Here is a 20,741-nt window from a genome sequence, read left to right as displayed (position 1 = left end):
CCCAGGAATGGCTATGTCATGACACAGGGAGTGTGTTTGAGTACCTAAACAGGTCTGACCCATAGATCTTCCCTCGTGGTGTGGTTAGGGTTTCTCTTCAAGGTATGAGCAAGGCTACTGCTCCTGACCAGAGAAAAAACAGGGTATGACGACAGGGAACAGGCAGCCTAATGACATATGACTGAATATGCAACCCATCCGCCTATAAATTACGATGGACAAGAGAGATCGTCACCCAATATCTACGTTTTAATTGAAAAACCAGCAAAGTGCGCGTAAGGTGTATCCAATACCGCTTATTCTGGAGATGTTCCTTGGCACAAAATGAGCTCGTGTATTGCACCTGTTGATGAGCATACTGTTTCATTCACTGGTGATCTGTAAAACAAACTTCACAGGTGGCAAGCAATTAGAGTTGTTTACATACCAGATTCACAAGATTTATGGACGACTAGGCCCACATGTTGGAGATGGATGACCCCATCGTGGTCTCTTGCTGTACTGCTATGGGCTGAAGTGGGCAGGGGCTGTTTAGATGACACCCACCAAACAAATGGACCTTTGACCCTTGCATGAGATCCCTAACACAGTCCTAACAATCCTAAGCAGTATTTAGACCCTTTGGGGGGGCAGGAGAGGGGACCTTTCAACCCCCAAACTGCAGTTCTCATTACCTCATGCTGTATCAATGCAAGCGGTGGAATTAGCAGTTTGTGTTACCATTACACCTAATTATTTGTGAGAATTTAGGGGTGGAATATGACACTCGATGCAATCATCTCATAGGTGTAAAAAGCCACGCAGGTCGTTATATTTAGTGACTCTGTGAATTTAATCTATATTAAGTGTCACACTGTAGCTATATTTGGTTTTATCATCAGGTTTACTGAGTAGTAAATAGTCTCATTGCACAACACAGGATGTTTGCAACTCTGAAGCAGCAGACCAATAGCATTATCATAAATCTTTTGATTTTATAATCTGTTTATTGCCTGCTTTAACACTATGCATTTGTTTACTGATGTTGCAATAAGCAGGTGGTAATGCACTGGAGCCAAACAGCTTTAGGTAAAGCAATGGTATTGGTCACACAAATATAAACCTCTGGATCTTAATAACAGACATATTTAATTTTAAGTGAATAAATGTAATAATATATGTTTGAAAGATCAGTGTAAAATTATACAATGTGCAATATGTAATTCAAAGAACGAACTGTAGAGGGAGGACAGAGACTAGTCAGGTTATAGTCAGACTTTAGATCAATGCATTTTAAACATGCAATTGAATGACATGACTTAAATCTAAATGCATACATGCGTAAATATCCGTTTAAGTTTTTTGACCTACTAACGTCATCAATGGGGTGAAAATGCATTAGTAACAAAACATTTAGTGTTTTTGTTGCACAGGGCTAAGGTAAGGTCACATGGCTAAATGCTCCCATTAAACTCTAAAAAGAAAACCAGCAAGAATCACGCCCGTTTTAGTTTGATGACGTGTTGAGCAGCCTTTCCCTACAAAGATAACAACGCTCTCTGACACAAAGGGATTTCACCCACAGTGAAAATGGCTGCATGATAAATTTAAGTGACGCACACGGATCCAACATAGACTAGACTGCTGATTTAGTGAATGGACCAAAGGCAAAAAGGTCACCTTGAAATTGCTCATCATCGTTATAGCAACGGGGGTAGTTGTGAAATGGCATCTTTTCAGTCCACCACAAGGGGCATCAATTTTACGTCGTCTTCACAACACAACATTTGTGACCCTGGACCACAAAAAAAAGAAAAGGTGTATTTATAGCAAAACCCAAAAATACCTGTCTCAGAATCATTTTTTCTTTTATGCCCAAAATCATTAAGATATTATGTAAAGATATGCTCAATGAAGATATATTGTAAATTTGCTATCGTAAATATATCAATATAACTTTATTTTTGCGGGAGGATCCAGCTGCTAATAACTTCATTTGCACACCTTTAAGGCGATTTTCTCTTCTCTCAAAAATGTATGACTGTAATTAATTTATTTATTTTAATTTATTTTATAACTCGTTTTGTTGTCCGGGTCATATTTATTTAATGTTACACTTGAAATAATTCCGTTCAAAACTCGTTTAGCGCGTGATTTTGTGAACATGTCCAACTCTGTTGTTATTACGGAGCATGCGCAGTGGCGGAAGTCAATTGGCGGAAAGGTATGGTTATTTGGTGTAACGGGTAAGTAAATTGCAGTATTCCTGTTGGTTTAGCACCTTTATAGATTCGGTATATGATTAATAGTGGAAAATATTTAGTTTTTAGCAATTTATTCTCCTTAGTAATTTAGGAGTTGAATCAATTGCTGCTACTGTTAACAGTTAGGCACGTTGCGCAGAGAGTGACGTCGTTGCGAACAAACTGTTACTTTTGTAACAATCAAATATAACTTGTTATGCTGCCCTTTTTGGGGGTTTTGCAATTTATCGACCAAGTCTGATTCTTGATTTGCTTTCCTGTCGTAACTAGAGTTCTGTTGTTTAAAGGACCAACTTTCTGACAGAAAAGGTGACCCACTAAAATCAAAGGTTTTCAGGTAGGAGTGCAGTCCTCATGTTTTTCAACGATAGTCAGTATTGTGACCCTGTCAGTGAAATCCAGGCTAAAGTCTAATAATTTAAATTTAAACTAACCAGAAAGTTTGATTTTAACCTATATTTAAACTATGATTTCAACTCAGTCATGTTAAAGATACCAATGTTATATATTCACAGAATGTTCTTCACATTATGTAAATATGTATGATTTTATGTAGAAAACAGTTGCTTTTACATTTTTACAAAAAAAAAGACTTTAGCTGTGTTTTCACATGCAGGGTCTATATTCTACTGCTATATACTACTATAAACTGTAGTAATGTTAAAACATTAAATCAATAAGTATTATTGCCAAACCATTGCTAAATAGGACACTGTATATGATGACATCACATCTTTCATCCTTATAGTGTTACCTCAATATAAAAAGGTCATAATACAGCATTAAAAAAGTATTATAGACACGTTTAAGTACAGAAATGATTTTAAAACCACCTATCTATGTATCATGTTTTATGACCCATGTCCTGTATTGTTATTTTTGTAGGACAAATGGCTTCATTTACAGTGGATAAAATTGCCCCTGACGACGACAGTGTTTTTGATGCATCCAAGATACACAAAATGATGAAGAAATCCAAGAAACCGAAAAAAGAAAAGAAGGATAAGAATAAAACCAAGTGTGCAGCTAACATCTTGTTGCACGTCGACTGTGACGAGACCGACACCCTTACACAAACACAGAGTAAGAAAAGGAAAAAGTCAAAGAAAAAGAAATTTAAACTGGAAGAAGACTTTCAGCTGCTTCCATGTGTTAGGAAACCAAAACCAGAAAAACGCCTCAAACAGTCGGGCAGCACTCACACAGGATTGACACAGGATCCGCACTGGAGTGACTCCGTGATCTGTATCTCCCCCGATCAAGTACCAAAACATTCAAGCAAGAGTGAGTGTCAAAAAGAGAAGGAGAAAGCTAAAAAGAGAGTCGTTTTTAATTTGCCACCTGAGCAGAACCAAGCTGCAAACACAAAGGATGAACCCTTCCCCACAAGAAATATTCCTAATTCCGCTACATCCTTTCTGAGAGCCATTTCATCTGGAAACATGAGCCACTGGAAGCAGCTCATAGGAGAAAGCAGCTTGGAATCCCAGACGACAGCTGAAGAAGTAAACAGCCAAGACTTGTTTATCACACAGAAATCATTCTTGGATCCATCCGTGGACCTCTCCAGCAGTCCAAGCGGCAATGAGATCTCCACCATACCGGCGCCAGCGGACCGTTCGTGTAGGTTGACGGCCGAAGCATCTACTCAAACGGAAAACTTCTTTAGCTTCCCGGAGCTCTCCAACTCTCTCAGGTTTCAGCAGCAGCAGAAAACATCCGTGAGCACTGAGGAACCTGTGGACCTGAGCCTGCCCAACAGAGCAAGACAAATGCAAAGCCAAAAATCGTCAGCAAAGCATTCACCTAAATTAAAGATATCAGACACATCAAGTGAGGATAGCGATATAATGGCAAAGACAAAAAGTGATTTGTCCCAACTGAAAGTCATTCAGACTCGCTTGAACGAGTCTTTCTTTCTTAAGGTGAAGGGTTACGATTCACCAAAGCCAATATGTCCCCTCATGAAACTAACAGAAAGTGCTGAGAAAAAAGCAAAGAAGTAACAGTCATTGTTATTATTTGCAGTTGGACTACATTGAAGGAACTTACATGCTATTAGGTTGAAATATATAACATGCATATAGAAATACAGTGTCTCTTGTTCTGTGCACACTTAGATAAAGACACAAAGATTTGTTATTTGCAGTTTGTTTAATATCATCTGCATTGTTTTAATGTTTACTTCCAGTTACGTGTTCTGTATTACATTTCATGGTGTATCTTGAATATCTTTGAACACAAAAACAGTTACAAGCAAGCGCTGTTCATAGTCCTTTCCGACCGATTAAAATTGTCCGTTGTGTGGTTATATCAGTGTTTAACTTTTTTGTGTCTAATTGTGTCTGAACAGCTTGATACCCATCCACCTCCAAAGGTAAAAGAAAACATAGACGGGAATTGTCACAGGCAACAGCAGGCTATAAAAGCACAAGCTGTTTGTACTCGTGCATCCTTGGGGAAAGTTTTCATCCGTGCTCGCCGAGTAAAACAGTCCGGTCAGGGATATTAGTGGCAGAAGAACAGTCAATGTGGATAAGGAGAAAAACATTGTGATGGAAATTATTTCTAAGATTTAGAGGTGGGGTTCAGTCACGTCTGTTTTCTGGATCTTTCGGGCATCTTGTGGGATCATGTTAGGAATACCATCAATGATGGGATAAGCAATGCCAAGCTCCTCGTTGATCAATTCATTACCCTTTTCGTTGTACCTTGAAAATAAATACAAAAACTAAAGTAAATATGAGTTATTAATAAAATTACATTTAAAACAGTCAATCATAATTAATATGATATGTTACAATAGAAAACGTCCAGATGTCACTGTCTGTGGCAGACAGTGGTGGCCAAAACCAACTTATTAAAAGTTTTATAGTACATTATTGTAATAACTTCAACTACCATGATAAAGTTTTGCTTAAGTCTTTCACTAGTCGTTATACATAACATTAGCACTGCTAAATAAAGGCAACAATTTCCTAACTATTATAACACGGCTAAGAAATACTTGATTCTGATTGGTCAGTCACGACATTCATAGGTCTGAAACACTGCTCATCCGTCTTTTCTCACGACAGCTTTAAATAAATAAATACAAATACATAAGGTAATAAAATACTTCAAAACAAAATCTTGAATCATACTTTAATGTCCAATTTTTTACTCATCTGACAAGTTGGTGTGTAATAATGCGTAATTAAGGGGTTTATTTTGCGATAACAACCGTCTCTGGGTCATGCATATTACCGTATACATCATAATATTATATTTAAATATGCTTAATAGACAATCATACCTCAAAGGCTTTTTGGACAGTGGACAAACGAGAAACTCAAGAATAGAAACATCAAAGGCCTGACTCCTTTCACCGTCCTTCACTTCATCAGACCAACACCTCTTGTTTGTCTTCACAGAGCTTCCAGCACGCAAAAGTGCGCGGTTGGTTTCAGATCGCTGCACGCTTAAAACCCCAGTGACAAGTCTTCTTAATGCACACTGAGACATATCCGAATAAAGTATAAGAGTGAAAAACCTAAACCTGACGAGCCAACGCCGAACCAGAAGCGTTTACCCCGGAGCGTCTGTAAATGTGTTCCCCGCACTATTGTATTTGTTAAAAGGTTCCGGTGGCAAATACGCGATGACTTAATTTGGTGTTGCACTACCCGATTGTATGACATCAAAGTACCGCGAGAGCGATTCAAAAGCACAGGGTTTCCATCGCTCTCGCGATAATTACATGACATACGCGTATTGATCTGCGCAGCGTCCCATAATGTCGAATTACTTAGCATTAGCTGTGCAGATCAAATACAGACAGCTCAAAGAACAGTATGTAAAATAATAATAGACATTTTAAAATAAAAAATATAAATAAAAACTTTATGTTATTCGTGTGGGATGTGAATGATGAGAAAAACGGGGGGCAATCCGCAGCATATGGTCTTATACAAAAAACAACAAATACAAAAAACAAAGCAAATGGTATTAAGCTTGGTTTATTTAAGTTAACCGAGCATTGCATTCGCAAGTCATGAGAATATTACAACAATTTACGATTAACTAAGAATAATAGTCAACTTTATAATTGTTAATATTCCGAAATAAGACAGTCTTGATGACGTATGCAGCCTTCAGATTGAGAAACGGCTAATAATTGAACCTAGTAAATGATCGTACTGCCAGTATGTGGTGCTCTTGGTCTATTGCAATGAAAAAAAAATCACTGCAGGAATGCATTTCACCACCAGATGTCTCTAGTGACACGTATGTGAAATATTGAGTTACTTGTTCTTGAGAAATATGTCCACCAACCATGAAATAAACACACTGACAAATGTCTTTCTGAGCTGATTTCTTTGAGGAAGAGTGAGAGCTCTGAGGAAGCCCTGGAGTGGAGCTCAATACACAGACCTGCCAAGCATGTCAAATGAAACAGATCTGCTCCAGAGTCTAAGGCAGGGCAGAGACTGCTCAGAAGCATTGCAGATATCTCTCATGGTTGGACCATGGCGTTTGATAAACTGATTGATTCTTCAGAGGCTGTTCGCCTCTCTGTCTGGGACTATAAAATGTATCTGTTTTTTGATACACTTGAGAATGTAGATACAAGTAGGGTCTTTTTTTCCACCAGTCAAAGCTTACTTGCATGTCTTTTCAGTACATAGAAATGCCAAATGTAATAAAACAATACACTCTGATTGGATAAACAGAAATTGTCAACCTGGAGTGTGAAAGAGAGTTAAGCAAAAGAGAAACACGCATGTACCTTGTCAGGTTTGTATACAATACATACATACACCATTCATTTTGTGGTAGCTGGGGTATAGAAATTTGTTGGGTAGAAAAGCAGCAATGTGGAAAGCCAGATGCATAAATCTGGCTAAGCCTGAGGGTGTTTGCCTCGGGCAGAGCTTCCCTAACTTTTTATTTAAAACCGAGCGAACATTGTGTACCTGCTGTGAAGATCAGGGATGGGGCCAGAAAAATCCAGTCAAACACAAACACTAACACTGATCAACAGTGGCATGGTTGTTGAATTGTCTTTTCTTTTTTGACTTTTTTTGTTTCAGTAAAATAGTATCTGTTATGCTCAAAGGAAGAAAGCCTGCAGCCATATAAGCAAGCAAACAAACAAAGAAGCAGCTTTGTGCTTCTTAAAAATATCTAAGTAGACCAGCACACAAAGCAGGAAAGAAATATTTTCACCTATGAAATACCATTTAAAGGGCACCTATCATGCAAAATCCACTTTCATAAGGTGTTTGGACATAAATCTGTGTTGGCACAACCACCCTACGATGAAAAATCCACATTTTCAAATTTTTAATCCCCATTAAGCCAAAGCAGTCTCATTAGACATTCCGTTTTGATTCTCTTATTAAAGCAACGCCAAAGAGTTTTTTTTTTACCTTAAAATAACGTTTCCAAAAAGTTTCACTCGTTCATCCACTCGAAACAGGGTGATCGGCACTTTCACATTCGCTTTGCAGCCCTCTATCGGCCAAAACAGCACTAAAGAAGTTTACAACCGTCGGGTAAAACTTGCATTACGGCAGACCTACAATCCAATCAGAGCCAGCTATGCTGCAGTATTTACGACAGTGGTAATGGACAATTACGCATCTAACCTGTAGGGGGAGCAAAGAGCAAAAACTCTTTAGTGTTGCTTTAATGTGAGGTCACATTGATAAAGCCCCGCCCACTTACAGTCCTGCATTACCATAGTTTCACTTTCAGCATGTATTCTGTCCACTAGATACTATTGTCTCAGACTGTATTAATCAAATCTATTTTATCTTAAAAGCGCTTACCGTCTGTTTGGAAGGAAGTGAGGAGCTGTAGCTCATTTGCATTTAAAGGTACAGACATTAAAACAGCGCGTTTTTTCTCCCACCCAAATAGGGGCATTTTGGGCATGCTATAATAAATGATCTGTGGGGTATATTGAGCTGAAACCTCACAGACACATTCTGGGCAAACCTGAGACTTATTTTATATCTTGTAAAAAGACCATAATAGGTACCCTTTAAAAATGCGTTAACAATTACAAATTTCATTATAAAAAATATCTGAAACATTGTACCTCTTAAAGCTAAATAGATCAACACACATAAAATCACTTGAGGTATTATTTGTTCACTTAATGTTTGCCCCAACTTACCACTTGATATTGAATGAATTATGTAATAATTAAACAATTTCCTTTTATAATATTGGAATAGTCAAATTCTCTCAATGTCCAGCCTGCTCAATTCGCACAGCACTTCATTTAGTATAGGTACTCATAGGATTATAGATTCATTTAATAAACTCTCATCTTGTAGGATTATAAGGGTTAAAAACTGCTAACCCAACACTTTTCAGAGCTGATAACAACCTCTTGAAACGGTTCCAACTTCTCATGCTCATTCTAATGCTGAAAGTGAAATGGGAACCTTTATCTTAACAGCTAATCATTTTGAACCTCTTATCAATACTGCTTGTTGCGGGTCCCCCTACTATTTGAAATCAATGTAGATTGTGTGATAGTAAACCAGTGGTTCTTTAACTCGGAGGTACAGTGTAAGGGGATGTATATGTCTGTTATACGACCTTGCTGCTGTTAGTGACCTTGTCCTAAATGATGCTAATACGGATTGCAGCCTCATCCCTGTTTCACAAGTCTTGTTCCCACACAGGGTTAACAAATAAGAGTAAATAACACAATTGACACAATCTCTTTATCTCCTGTGAACAAGTATTGCCTGTTTGTTTATTGATTTTAATTAAAAAAAAATGTAATTTTCTAGTAACCTCCTAAAACCTGGATGTGCACAAATGTGAATTTTTTGTTGTTTGCACCATAATACTTAATTCTGTGTGACTGGAACCTGTTGTACACAATAGTGTTGTAGTTCTCGAGACCGGTCTTTTTAAAGGTCTTGGTCTCGTCTTGGAATCAACCGCATTTTTACTTGGTCTCGGTCTCAGACAAAGAGCACTTGGAATTTTATTTCAAGACCGGTGATTAATTTATCTCTAATTTCATGCAGTTTATTCAGGTTTGGCATATGATGTTGGCATTGTTTAAGGATTGTTTAAGTTTCTCCCAATGACAATTTTTCTAATTTTATTACTAAAAACACCTGCATTGTGTTACATGGATGGCAAGCCATGGAAAGATTGATTTCAGCTCTTTAGTGTTTGTTCACTTTTATTTGCTTATAGACAAAGATAAATTCCCACATATCTGTAATGCCTTTGATTATTTGATCAACTTCTCTGATGGCATACACACACGCACGCACGCACACAAACGCACACACGCACGCACACACACAGACATGAAGTGCCTAATTATATACATATTCCACATTTTATCATAAGTGTTTTAATGCAGTGACTTGCACTGGTCTTGGTCTTGACTTGGTCTCGACCCTTTAAAGTCTTGGTCTTGTTTAGGTGGTCTTGACTACAACACTAGTACACAAACATGGACAAATACACTGCTTCATGTTCCAAGAATTATATTTGGTTATTTTATTTAATAGCTGGAAGAAATCTGAAAAAAAAGACAAAGCAAAACTCAGGTCTTAGGAATTTAAGAAAACTCTTGAGGGCGTTTGCAACACGGTGTAAGTTTTAAAATAGTTGTTATGAAATAAATCGAAAACGAATGCACAAATTTGACATTTAATGTTGTCATTTTACAGCTATTTGTCAAGCGTGATTGATAAAAATAGCAAAACCTTTGTGCTCTCAAAAATGAAAGACAGTTTAGAAGAACCAAAAGGCATGGATTCAGAGAGGTACATGGTAAAATAAACTGCATTTATGTCTAATGTTTCTAAATCCTGGAATAAAAATAATTTCCCTCTCAATGTCAGTCAGAATAGGCGGGAAGCTTTATCATAGATCTTAATGTGAAGTAAATTAAAGGAAAATGAAATATTATCAAACATATTTTGGTTTGTGGTCTCATATGATCTTAGTGTGCTATTGATTTTTTGATCAATAACAGAGATGCAGTTATATTTGAAATACTCATATAAACCCAGTTCCCATCGTGTGAGATGGTCTGCTTTTCACATAGATTGTTTTAAGAATCTATGTAAGTAAATAAAGGGAACAATTCACTTTTTTTTAAATAATGAGCATACAGTTGTTATGCTATTATAACAAACAACCACTACGGCATCAAAACACTGGTTAGCAAAAAACCAGCACGTCTGCAATATATTCTTTGAAAGGTCAAATCTTTTCTTTTTTTAGTTTTCAATCTGTTTTTCCATCTCAAACCGAATGAGTTGTCAAATTGTTTGTCCTGGTTAAAGGATTTGCGCTATGCATTTGGGAGGTTTACAGGATTTGGACAGCTCAGAGCTCTTTTAGGATTTCAGCTGTTGCCGACTTCAATAAAAATGACGGTTTCATCACATACGAGATGGATAAAACAAGAGATTTGCCCAAAGTAGAAATTACTTTATGTGAGCGGTGAATCTCTGCCCCAACTCTCCTTATATGAAAACAGATACTGGCCTGAAAATGAGTTTTTAATAATATAAGTGTCAAACATTTCTTTTGGTATTTTCATAAGAGTTTCTTTGGTGTCATAGTTTAAAATAAAAGCAGAATAAAACCCAGATTAGCTGTAAATCAGCATAAGGTGAATGGTTGTCCTCCAAGTTGCTCACGCAGGTATGTCTTGCTTGTTAACATCTGTTTTCATCCCTGGTGTTCAGACTGAGAGACTAACTACCCAAATACTACAATAAAAAAAATACTGTGTTATTTTCAAACCAGCATTGGGTCAAAAATGGATGAACCCAGCTGTTGGATTAAATTAACCAAGAAAATGTTTATATTTGACCCAACAATGGGTTAAAACAACGCTGCATAGGTTAAATTAAAACCCAGTGGGCTGGGCTTGTCCCTTTTTGACACAACGCCGAGTTGAAAATAACCCAGCATTTTTAGTGTACAATTAAAAAAAAATTCTGGGTTATTTTCAGCCTAGCATTGGATCAAAAATTAATCCGTTAGGTTTTATTAATCCCAGAAATTATATTTGAACCAACAATGTACCATGACCATTTAAAACAACTTAAAATGGTGAAAACCAGCACTACACTGGTTTTAGCTGTTTAATTTCAGGAAATTGTTTATTTTAGATTTCAAATTTTAGAAAGATGAATTAAAAGTCTTTATATTATTTTTAGAAATACTAATTACATTCTATACAAAATATCTTTTCTATTTTTTCACATAGAATAATTACAACCCTCATTCACAAACCTGAGAAACAAGGGAAAGCTGAATAAAAACCATTTTAAATATGTGCTACACAGTAGCAAAATAGATAAGTGCTTAAATATACTGACACCAATGTAACCTTAAACCACACAGCAGGAAATCTCCATTAATATACATTCGAGCATTACTATCTCTCTATACCAACCATTTGTTTGGTCAAAATGATATACAGTATAAATAGGAGATTTGTTTCAAAGTCCTCGAGGTCCACCTGACATCAAGGTGAATACAGTGTTTAATAATAGGACGTCTTCTAAGTACACTGTAAATCCAGTGATAACTTTAGTCTCTTACAGGACTTTGCCAGGCAATAAGTTGGTAATTGTCCATTTCTGACTGCTGCACTTCTGAAGAGTCAGCTGGTAACCCTGCTCCGCTTCTGCACTCTCCACCAGTTCAAGACATCGCTTTGACTTTGTGTTCTGAATGGAGCCTTCCTGGAAAAAGCAACAGACATCAAAACATGAACATATGATGATATCACTTTGCACAACTGATCTGACCAATAATGAGTTTCATTGCTATAACCTAATGTACATATGAGGAGCTCAGATGCAAAAATGAGATGCATGTATCAGCACATATTATATGTTCTTCAAATCCACTTAATCCCGTTTCTATTTCTCAAAGTCGTGGCTGACAGCTCCGCCTACACAGAGATCTCATTCAATGAAAGTTCTGCGAATTCTGAATATTAATCATCAAACATGGATGAGAAGAGACTGACTACAGACGTTTAAAAGCAGAAATATATAACAGATCTTTCAAGTTGCACAAGGAAAGCCATAAAAAGCAGAGGGATGAGTATGTGTATGTGTGTGCGCGCTCCTCAGCTGCAGAGCGAGAGAGTAAAAAATAGAACAAACGCAAACAGAGCAAAACTCTTTTTTTGTGAATTACTGTGTCTCGCTATGCCCCTTTGTCACATTCAGTATGGACAGACAAATTTTCCATCGCTGGAATCATATGTGGTGTGTCTTATTAGGATACGGTGTCAGGCCATTCCGAAATATCGCTTTGTTAGCAGAATCAGCTAAATGCCACATCACTTTTTCAGCAAAGTCCTCTAAGTGCACCAAAGCTGAATTGGATGAACGACGGTGTGCAAAACGACCGTGTTTCACATTCAAACTTGTGTCCCTTGTGAGTACTTTGACCTGAATTCAACCTGAATGTGGCTGTGATATGGATCACAGCGCCCCGTAATGTGTGGTTCAGTTTCTTCATTTTTACATTCTGACTTTCATCATTTGCAATATTTGTAGCTGCATTTTTTGTGATTTTGCAACGGTTTACTAGGTCTTGTCCAAAGAAGTGGATTTTTTTGTCAAAAAAGGGTATAAGAGGGTTTTGCAGCAAAATACAGTCAAATTTGTTAAATACCAATGAAATGACTCATGACATTTGTGAAAATAAGGCATTTCAATTACTGACTAATAGTGTAGCAATGCAAAGTCGGCAACACCAAAGCTCCAAAAGTATCAAAAATATTTATTATTTACAACTAGTGCATGGCATCAACATTACGTTTCGAGCATGCAGGCTCTTCATCAGTTTTTATTACTGACTAATAACCTTTTAATTGCCATTAAAGTAAAATTATTGAACCTAAACATAAGAGCCTTAAAAAAATTTTAATTTACAAGAAAACATGTCAGACACACTTAGGGGCCAGTCACACCAAAAGCGCTTTAAACGCTTGCAAACGCAAGGCGACGCACTGCCGCCTTTTAAAAAGAGCAGTGCGATGCGGCTTGTTATATTGCTAAGCAACCACAGAGTCAGCTGTCTTGTCAAAATATTAAAGCGTGAGCGCTCTTTTGCTGTTAACTGTCATATTAGCAGAAACTTTAAAAAGAGGGCGCTTGCTCTGACCTTGTTTGAGGATGAGAGGTGCACAAACACGCAGGAGAGAGTGAGCGAGTGGAGTCCGGTTCTTCAAAGCAACTGTAAACTTCCCTCACCACAACGTAAGGCCCGCCTCTCCCCTCATTCGATTGGACAATGGAAAGACGCGAATGACGTTGGGCGCTTCTCCGCTCTCAGCGCTCCTTCAAAAACGTGTGCGCGGCAGGCGGCAAAAAACGCAAGGCGCTCGGCGCGCATAAACAGCGTGCAAACGCGCCCTGCCCATAGAATATCATTCAAAAAAGACGCCTGCAACTGCCATAAACGCTTTTGGTGTGACTGGCCCCTGGGTTTTGCATCTAAACTCCTCATATGTTAATTCAGTCATCATACATTATTTTTCACTTGCACAAGTTAAAATAGATGTTACCATATGTGACCCTATCTGTGAAAACCCATCTAAAGTCATTTTTTGTTATTTACATTTTTCTACATATAATGTAAAGAACATGTGAAAATATAAGGTTGCTATCTTTAATATTGACTGAGTAAAACCATGTCAAAGATTAAAATCAATGTGAAATTAAACTTTTAACTTTTAAACTTTTATGTTTTATGTTATATGTAATTAGATCATGAGACTTTAAAGGCAGGGTATCTGATTTGATCCAGAAGCATTTTTAGTTATGCTGGTTAAAAGTCTCCTCATATCCTGATAGCAATCACTATGTTAAGTTCTTTAAATGTATTTGTAGAAATTGATGTCATCTGTGAAAGGTGTAGGACCAAAAAATATTCAACCAATCATAGATCTCGGTCCGAACTGACTTTGCCTTTTTTTCCTCTCATCCGTAAGCATAATTTGAATGCCACCGCGCAGCCTGTTCACGCAGACACCATACGTCATCGGCGCTTTCACGTGCGCTCCCGTCTGTTAACAGAGGGAGAACGGCAAACTTTCCTGCAGAATTGACAACCTGCACAGGAGCCACAAAACAAAATAAATGTTTTATAACAACAACAGCAAAAACTGCCTGGATCAGCAAGAGCAAAAACCCAAAAATTAACATCTGTAACTTTACTGCTTTACGACGAGATGCAAACAGCTGCAGGAGGCAAAGGGTCTGAAAGGGTCATGTATTTTGGTAAGGTAGGTACGCGATATGTTTGTATTGAGATGGATTTAGATATTCCACTTTGATGAAACATTGTGTTGCTTATGAAATTTGTGTTTGTTTACAGTTTACGGAAGTGCGCTTTAACTAATTCTGATGTAAAACAGTTGTTTATGTTTGTTATTTTGGTAATGTTATTCATTCATTCATTCATTTCTCAGGGCTATGAAGTAGAGGTCTTCTCGGGTCCAAATAAATGTACCCGACCCGAAATGACCCGAATCACTTCATACCCGAACCCGACGTGCATAAATAAAAAAATGTTAAAGAAAGACCCAACCCGAGACACACCCGAGAAAATTAGACCCGAGTCCGACCCGAACTAGTGAATTTTTTTTTAACCCGACTGGAACCGAATGTAAACGGCACTGTCCGACGTGTGTGCATTCTGCAGACCCACGCGCAGCAGTCAGACAGAAAGAAACTCCGGTGACCTTGCAACCAATTTGGCGAGCTGCTCCATTCGTTTTACTTTGTTATCTGACGACGACACCAACGTAACCGCTAAAATGTACATTTATAATTGACTGACATGTTTGTCTCAACAAAAATGAACAACCACAGGCAAGCGCTCTTGGCAAACAGATGAGAGGTTTGAAAAGGACATTGACGCACACAGGCGAGAGAGTTCGGGTCTTCTCGGGTCCGTTCAGAAAAAAACACCCGAGACCCGATGCCGCTATTATTGTAACCGACCCGTGTCCGAGGCACATGTGAAACTTTTAGACCCGAACCCGATCGGGTCTCGGGTCGGACCTCGGGATTTCGGATCTAAGTGGACCCGTGAAGACCTCTACTATGAAGCATATAGGTGTAAACTTGTTCTTTAGCAGAATCCAGTAAACCTAAACTTCAGACTAGCACAGTTTGGAGTTAATATTAAAATACAGTATGAATTCAGTGAAACTGACTTTTTCAACTCAGAGCCTGAAGCTCATTTCAAAAGAAAAAGGCTTAAAGATTCTCAGTCTTTCAAGTTTAATCACGAGTCTTCTTCAACACTGTGAGTAAAGTTCTGCCCTCGGCCAATCATCTGCCATACTGTGATATTCACATCAGACGCAGTGTGCGTGAAACACTCTTCCAACGTCTTGCGACACTGCCTAAATTATTTTAATACTTTGTGACACTACTGAGGTCATACCAAGGCAAAAATCTATAAATATTTGCTGCAAAAGAGGTGCTAAAAAACAAATGACTCTTGGTTCTGTGTGACGATAACTGTATTACGGTACATTCACACGGGGCTTCCCATTCACTTTTAATGGGTGATGTCATGCGTTGCCGAACTGAATTGTGGATCCGTCGGCGCTGCATCAGTGCCATTGCTCGTGACAGAAGTTGAACATTTCTCAACTTTTCAAGCGGCAACGCGTGTATTAGCCAATCAGATCGCCTTTTGCAAATAACCTAGGGAGAGTCAGCCAATTACGTTCATGGAAGACCGGAGCATGTGTACTGTACCAGCCACTGTGATTGGCTGTTGGCCACGCTTCAGACAAGCCTTCCATTAAGCGTTAACACTTTCGCCCCGTGTGAATGTTCCGTTAGCACATTAAGGGGCCGTTCACATACCGTGTCTTTTGTGCGCACAAGTTCGCGTAGGCGCGCGGTATGCACGCTCATAACGAAAGTGACGTTTTTTCCAGGCGTGTCCGCAGCGCATCCAGTTAAAAACATTTTAACTTTTCAGAATGCCGCAAGCGCACCGAAGGTCAAGTGACAAGAACCAACCAACGGTTGCATTTTCCGAGTGGTTTTAGATGTGAAATGTGAACTAAGGGGGTGTGCACACCAAAGCTTTTACGCCGAGGTATGTTTTCAATTGTTTCCAATGGAAACGTGGCGTTTTCAAAAAAGCCAACAAATGGCATTTTTTACCGTGCTGAAAGTCGGCACTTTGCTGTTTTTCCCCACTCAGTGCTGAGAGTTAAAAAATATTCAACTTTGGGTAAAAAGCTCAGCTTGTCAATGTCAGTTATCATACGGCCATCCAATCACAAAGAAGGAGGGGCGGGATAAACATCACAACAACCAACAGGTGCATCGTACAATGACTGATGAACAAAGCAGCACAGTAACAAATAAAGTGCTCAGCTGAAAAAAGCTGGCAGTCGGCTTAATAAAAGCTGGCAATCGGCATCCGCCTGGCGTTTTCAGACGCGTTTAAAAGCTTTGGTGTGCACCCCCCAAAACAGGACTGGCTACAGTATGTGAACACAGTCCATGCAAACTGTATATTTAAGCCATGTAAGCTTTACGGTCATGTAGATTACAATCCGGATCCCTATAATTAAACCCTATCAATCCGGCATGCATCATTTAACTTGTGTCACGGATAGGCACCGCTGCATCTGCTACAATTAAGTATTTGTTAACATCAGGCTTCCTAAAGTATTTATATCAGCAGCTAACTGGGGTGCCAAATGTCATAAAAGATGTCTGACTAAATAATACTGTATGTTTCAACCGGATACATATGTTGTGTGAGCTAAATGATGCATTTATTCATGAGACGCCAAGCATCAGATGGAAAACCAGACCGGCAACAGATCTTTGAGGACAATGCGAGTCGATAAAGACTTAATTAAAGGCGTTTCTGACACTTTGCTGCTTTACTTTTTCACAAGCTTTGTTATCAATTATTCATACATTCATAGCATCTAAAAGGCCACAATGGATTTGGCTCCTTTCTCCTCCCGATTCCATTTTAAGAAACTCCAGGGAAGCGGCTGCCGTAAAGCCTTTATCCCACCGAGCTCACCCGAGATAGAAAATCACATCCCGAGGGCCGATGTGAGAATTGATATCGCTCGTACTGTTACATTGTGCATGATGGTGTATGTGTTTGTTCATCTGTTTCGACATCTCTCCCGGTGGGGGCAGCATTACCCTTTTCTAATAACCTGCTTTGACATTTCCTTCACTCTTCTGCTAAACCCTTTAGATGACAGACCGCTGTGACACATTATTCATTGCTCTTTTAATGGAGATGTGGATGACATAATCCAGAACGGTGCTTTGCAAGACACAACTCAAATCTTTCTATTATTAATGCTCGATATGCAGAAAACATCCATTATAGTTACACAGTCTGTGGACGAACACATGCTGGAAATTGATGACGAAAGTTTTAAGGGGAAAGTTTTAAACTACTCGGGGAAATACGAGAGATTTTGACATTGACTTAAATTGAGCTGTGCAGCGAGGGATGTCGGTGTGTATAATGATCCTGTGTGTAGTTGGGAATGTATTGGCCTGCAATGGCGAAGCTTTCTGTGACACTTTTCTGTACAGGAATAAACCATACGGCATACAAAGACTATTCTAATACCATTCTCATAAGCTTTAATTTAAACTTAATGAATCAACTCATCCTAACAACCATTTTTTATTAGCAAATGAAAGTAAATTAAAGTCAAGAGTCTTGGATCTTGCAATGCAAAACTAAGGCTATGTTTACACGACTACAATTAGTTTTTTTTTAAATGTCATGTGCGGCTACGCTGTCTAAAAGATCCGCGTTTACACACGTGCCAGGTGCCCTATTTTAACAATCTAAGCACATGGTCTGAAGCGCATGGCACAGGTACACTTAGGGGGCATGTCCTAATCCACTTTTGCTAAAAAAAATAGGTCGGTGCGCAAACAATGCACGTGAACACACCTGGTTTCAGACCGATAGGTGCCCCTAAATAGAGATTTTTTGAATATTTGGTATCACTGGTGCAGCAAACACTCACTTAAAGGATTAATAGGAACACCTGTTAAATTTCTGACGGGGTGGTCTGAGTATTTCATAATCTGCTCAGTTACTGGGATTTTCATGCACAACCATTTCTAGGGTTTACAAAGAATGGTGTGAAAAGGGAAAAACATCTAGTATGCGGCAGTTCTGTGGGCGAAAATGCCTTTTTGATGCTAGAGGAGAACTGATTCAAGCTGATAAAAGAGCAACTTTGACTGAAATAACCACTTGTAAGAACCGAGGTATGCAGCAAAGCATTTGTGAAGCCACAACACGCACAACCTTGAGGCGGATGGGCTACAACAGCAGAAGACCCCATCGGGTACCACTCATCTCCACTACAAATAGGAAAAAGAGGCTACAATTTGCATGAGCTCACCAAAATTGGACAGGGTCAAACACAGTATTAGTATGGTGTTCCTAATAATCCTTAAGGTGAGTGTATAGCGTTAACAAAGAAAAGTACAACTGGAATACTTTAGATGAAGGTGAAAATGTAATGATTATAACTGGGCATACATCTAAAACTGTAAATGAATGCAGTTAGAGCATTTTTAAATGCAGGTGTCTGGATAATCTTAAAAAAAATGGATAATCAGACAAATGAGCCCTGATTAAATTTGTGAATCAGTTCAGTGAACTGGATCACCTGATATATTGGTATGATTTGATTCAGATGAATCATTTGTAATAAACGTGAGAGCTAGGGTAGATGTCAAAAAACTTTTGAAAAACTTGAATGGCTTAACTCTAGGCCATAATATAACTTGTTAGTTATGGATGCGTTTATGTAGCTTCTCAGTCCTATTCATCATTCACAGCTGATATATGGAAAACAAACTTTGATGAAAGAAACGCATAACATAAGAGTTTCTATATGGGGTGAATTGTTATTTCAAATGGACATTTGCATTTTTTTGTCTGAGACTCTATGTATACCAGAGTAAAGATCCAGGAGAGCTTCATATGCTTATTGTTGGCGTAGCTGCATTCCAGTAGTCGCGGTCGGCCGTTCACATCCACCAGGCACTTGTTGTCATCATCGTCAATGGTTGGACTCAAACCCCCAACATGAAACCGCTGGGAATTTGTGTAGTACACATTCTGAAATGACAAGAAGATGAGAAACTATTAACTGAAGCCCAAATATATTTTTGTCCTTGTACTATTCACTAATCTAAAATTGTGACTGACTGCTTCTGATTTGAATAGACGGTGTATATATTACAAAGCTCTCTGCATTAAGCAGCAAATCAAATGAATTATTCATTAAGGGGAATTGAGCTTTTTATGTGATAACTCTACGACTTCATGGCTTAGTCTGAAATCCCAATGTCAAGTTAAATCTTAATAGGGCTCGGGAGAGAGGAACAACTTTCTTACATTTGCATTTGGTCCTTTAGTCCATGCATTTATGGTATACACCGTGAGGTTCAAACTCATGACCATTGTTTTGCTAATGCTCTACCTACTGAGCTTTAAAAACATTTTTCTTAACAATTGCCTTTTATTTGCTGATTTCATACGCACCATGAAAACCTGGGCAGCAGGCCAATTTGCATACTTCTATTATGCATTTTAAAGTGGTGATAAAAAGTACACACTTTTGAGTACCTAGTAAAAAGTCTGCCAGTGCTGGGACATGTACTATATATACACAACATATTTTACTATCGTGTCATAAAATTCTCCATACCACAGACCCCTTTGTGCCATATTGTTTGTGTTTCTATGCAATTGCTTTCATCCAGCTAATTTTATGTCCTAAAATTTAAATACCTCGTAAAACAAAAGCTTAGAAACTGCTGGGTAATCTTAAAGGAACACACCGACCTTTTGGGACTTTACTTTATTCACCGTATCCCCCAGAGTTAGATAAGTCTATACATATCTTTTTCATCTCTGTGCATGCCGCAACTCCCTCCGAAGCACCCACCACCAGCCCAGCCCAGCACAAAGACCGGAAGCAACTGGCTCCAGCCAGCACACCGCTCCCAACAAGTGACAAATAAACGCCAACATTTTCCTATTTATATGTTGTGATTTGTATAGTCACAGCGTGTACAAATAACAAGGTCATATGAGACAGAGCCATCTTTTAACCGTATACATACAGGGAACTATATTCTCAGAAGGCGAAGCACTGCTACTTGGGCGAAGTGATTTGCATTTGCTTGCAGCACCTGAGATGCCCCCCACATAAATGTTGCGCAAAAATATTGGCGTTATTTTGTCACTTATTGGGAGCAGTATGCTACCTGGAGCCATTTACTTCCAGTCTTTGTGCTAAGCTAGGCTAGCGGTGGGTGTGTCAGACAGTTACGGGACGCACAGAGATAAAAAGGGTATGTATGTACTTATCTAACTCTGGGGGATACTGTGAATAAGCTAAAGTCCCAAAAAAGTTGGGGTGTTCCTTTAAGCCCCAGCTTT

The 20,741-nt window shown here is 38.6% G+C and overlaps 3 protein-coding genes across 5 annotated transcripts in view; 1 reads left to right on the top strand and 2 right to left on the bottom strand.

The window, feature by feature from the left end:
• The first annotated feature begins 2,017 nt into the window (after window positions 1-2,017).
• LOC129433742 (uncharacterized) lies at window positions 2,018-4,260 on the top strand. Of its 3 annotated transcripts, none has more exons than XM_055192376.2 (3): window positions 2,023-2,225; window positions 2,531-2,580; window positions 3,129-4,260. In XM_055192376.2, exon 3 carries the CDS (start codon window positions 3,134-3,136, stop codon window positions 4,247-4,249), a length of 1,116 nt encoding a protein of 371 aa, XP_055048351.2. In that variant the 5' UTR covers window positions 2,023-2,225; window positions 2,531-2,580; window positions 3,129-3,133; the 3' UTR covers window positions 4,250-4,260. The 3 variants fall into 3 exon arrangements, with proteins under 3 accessions (XP_055048347.2, XP_055048351.2, XP_055048349.2); XM_055192374.2 differs by having other exon boundaries at window positions 2,024-2,225; window positions 2,514-2,580; XM_055192372.2 differs by lacking the exon at window positions 2,531-2,580 and having other exon boundaries at window positions 2,018-2,225.
• Window positions 4,261-4,378: 118 nt separating this feature from the next.
• Window positions 4,379-4,928, bottom strand: LOC129433744 (phosphatidylinositol N-acetylglucosaminyltransferase subunit Y). Its single transcript, XM_055192378.2, has one exon. It carries the CDS (start codon window positions 4,792-4,794, stop codon window positions 4,579-4,581), a length of 216 nt encoding a protein of 71 aa, XP_055048353.1. The 5' UTR covers window positions 4,795-4,928; the 3' UTR covers window positions 4,379-4,578.
• Window positions 4,929-10,306: 5,378 nt separating this feature from the next.
• Window positions 10,307-20,741, bottom strand: part of galnt18a (UDP-N-acetyl-alpha-D-galactosamine:polypeptide N-acetylgalactosaminyltransferase 18a) — a 99,713-nt gene continuing 89,278 nt past the window's right edge. The window contains exons 10-11 of the mRNA XM_055192123.2: window positions 19,248-19,412; window positions 10,307-11,974 (exon numbers count right to left, since the gene is read on the bottom strand). Of these exons, the coding sequence (XP_055048098.2) occupies window positions 11,828-11,974; window positions 19,248-19,412 (312 nt within the window). The 3' untranslated portion in view covers window positions 10,307-11,827. The remainder of the gene's footprint in view (window positions 11,975-19,247; window positions 19,413-20,741) is intronic.

Source organism: Misgurnus anguillicaudatus, chromosome 6, assembly GCF_027580225.2.
Source record: "Misgurnus anguillicaudatus chromosome 6, ASM2758022v2, whole genome shotgun sequence".
Lineage (NCBI taxonomy): Eukaryota > Metazoa > Chordata > Actinopteri > Cypriniformes > Cobitidae > Misgurnus > Misgurnus anguillicaudatus.
The sequence above is the reverse complement of the archived record's forward strand: the minus strand, read 5'-3'. Positions and strand labels throughout refer to the sequence as shown.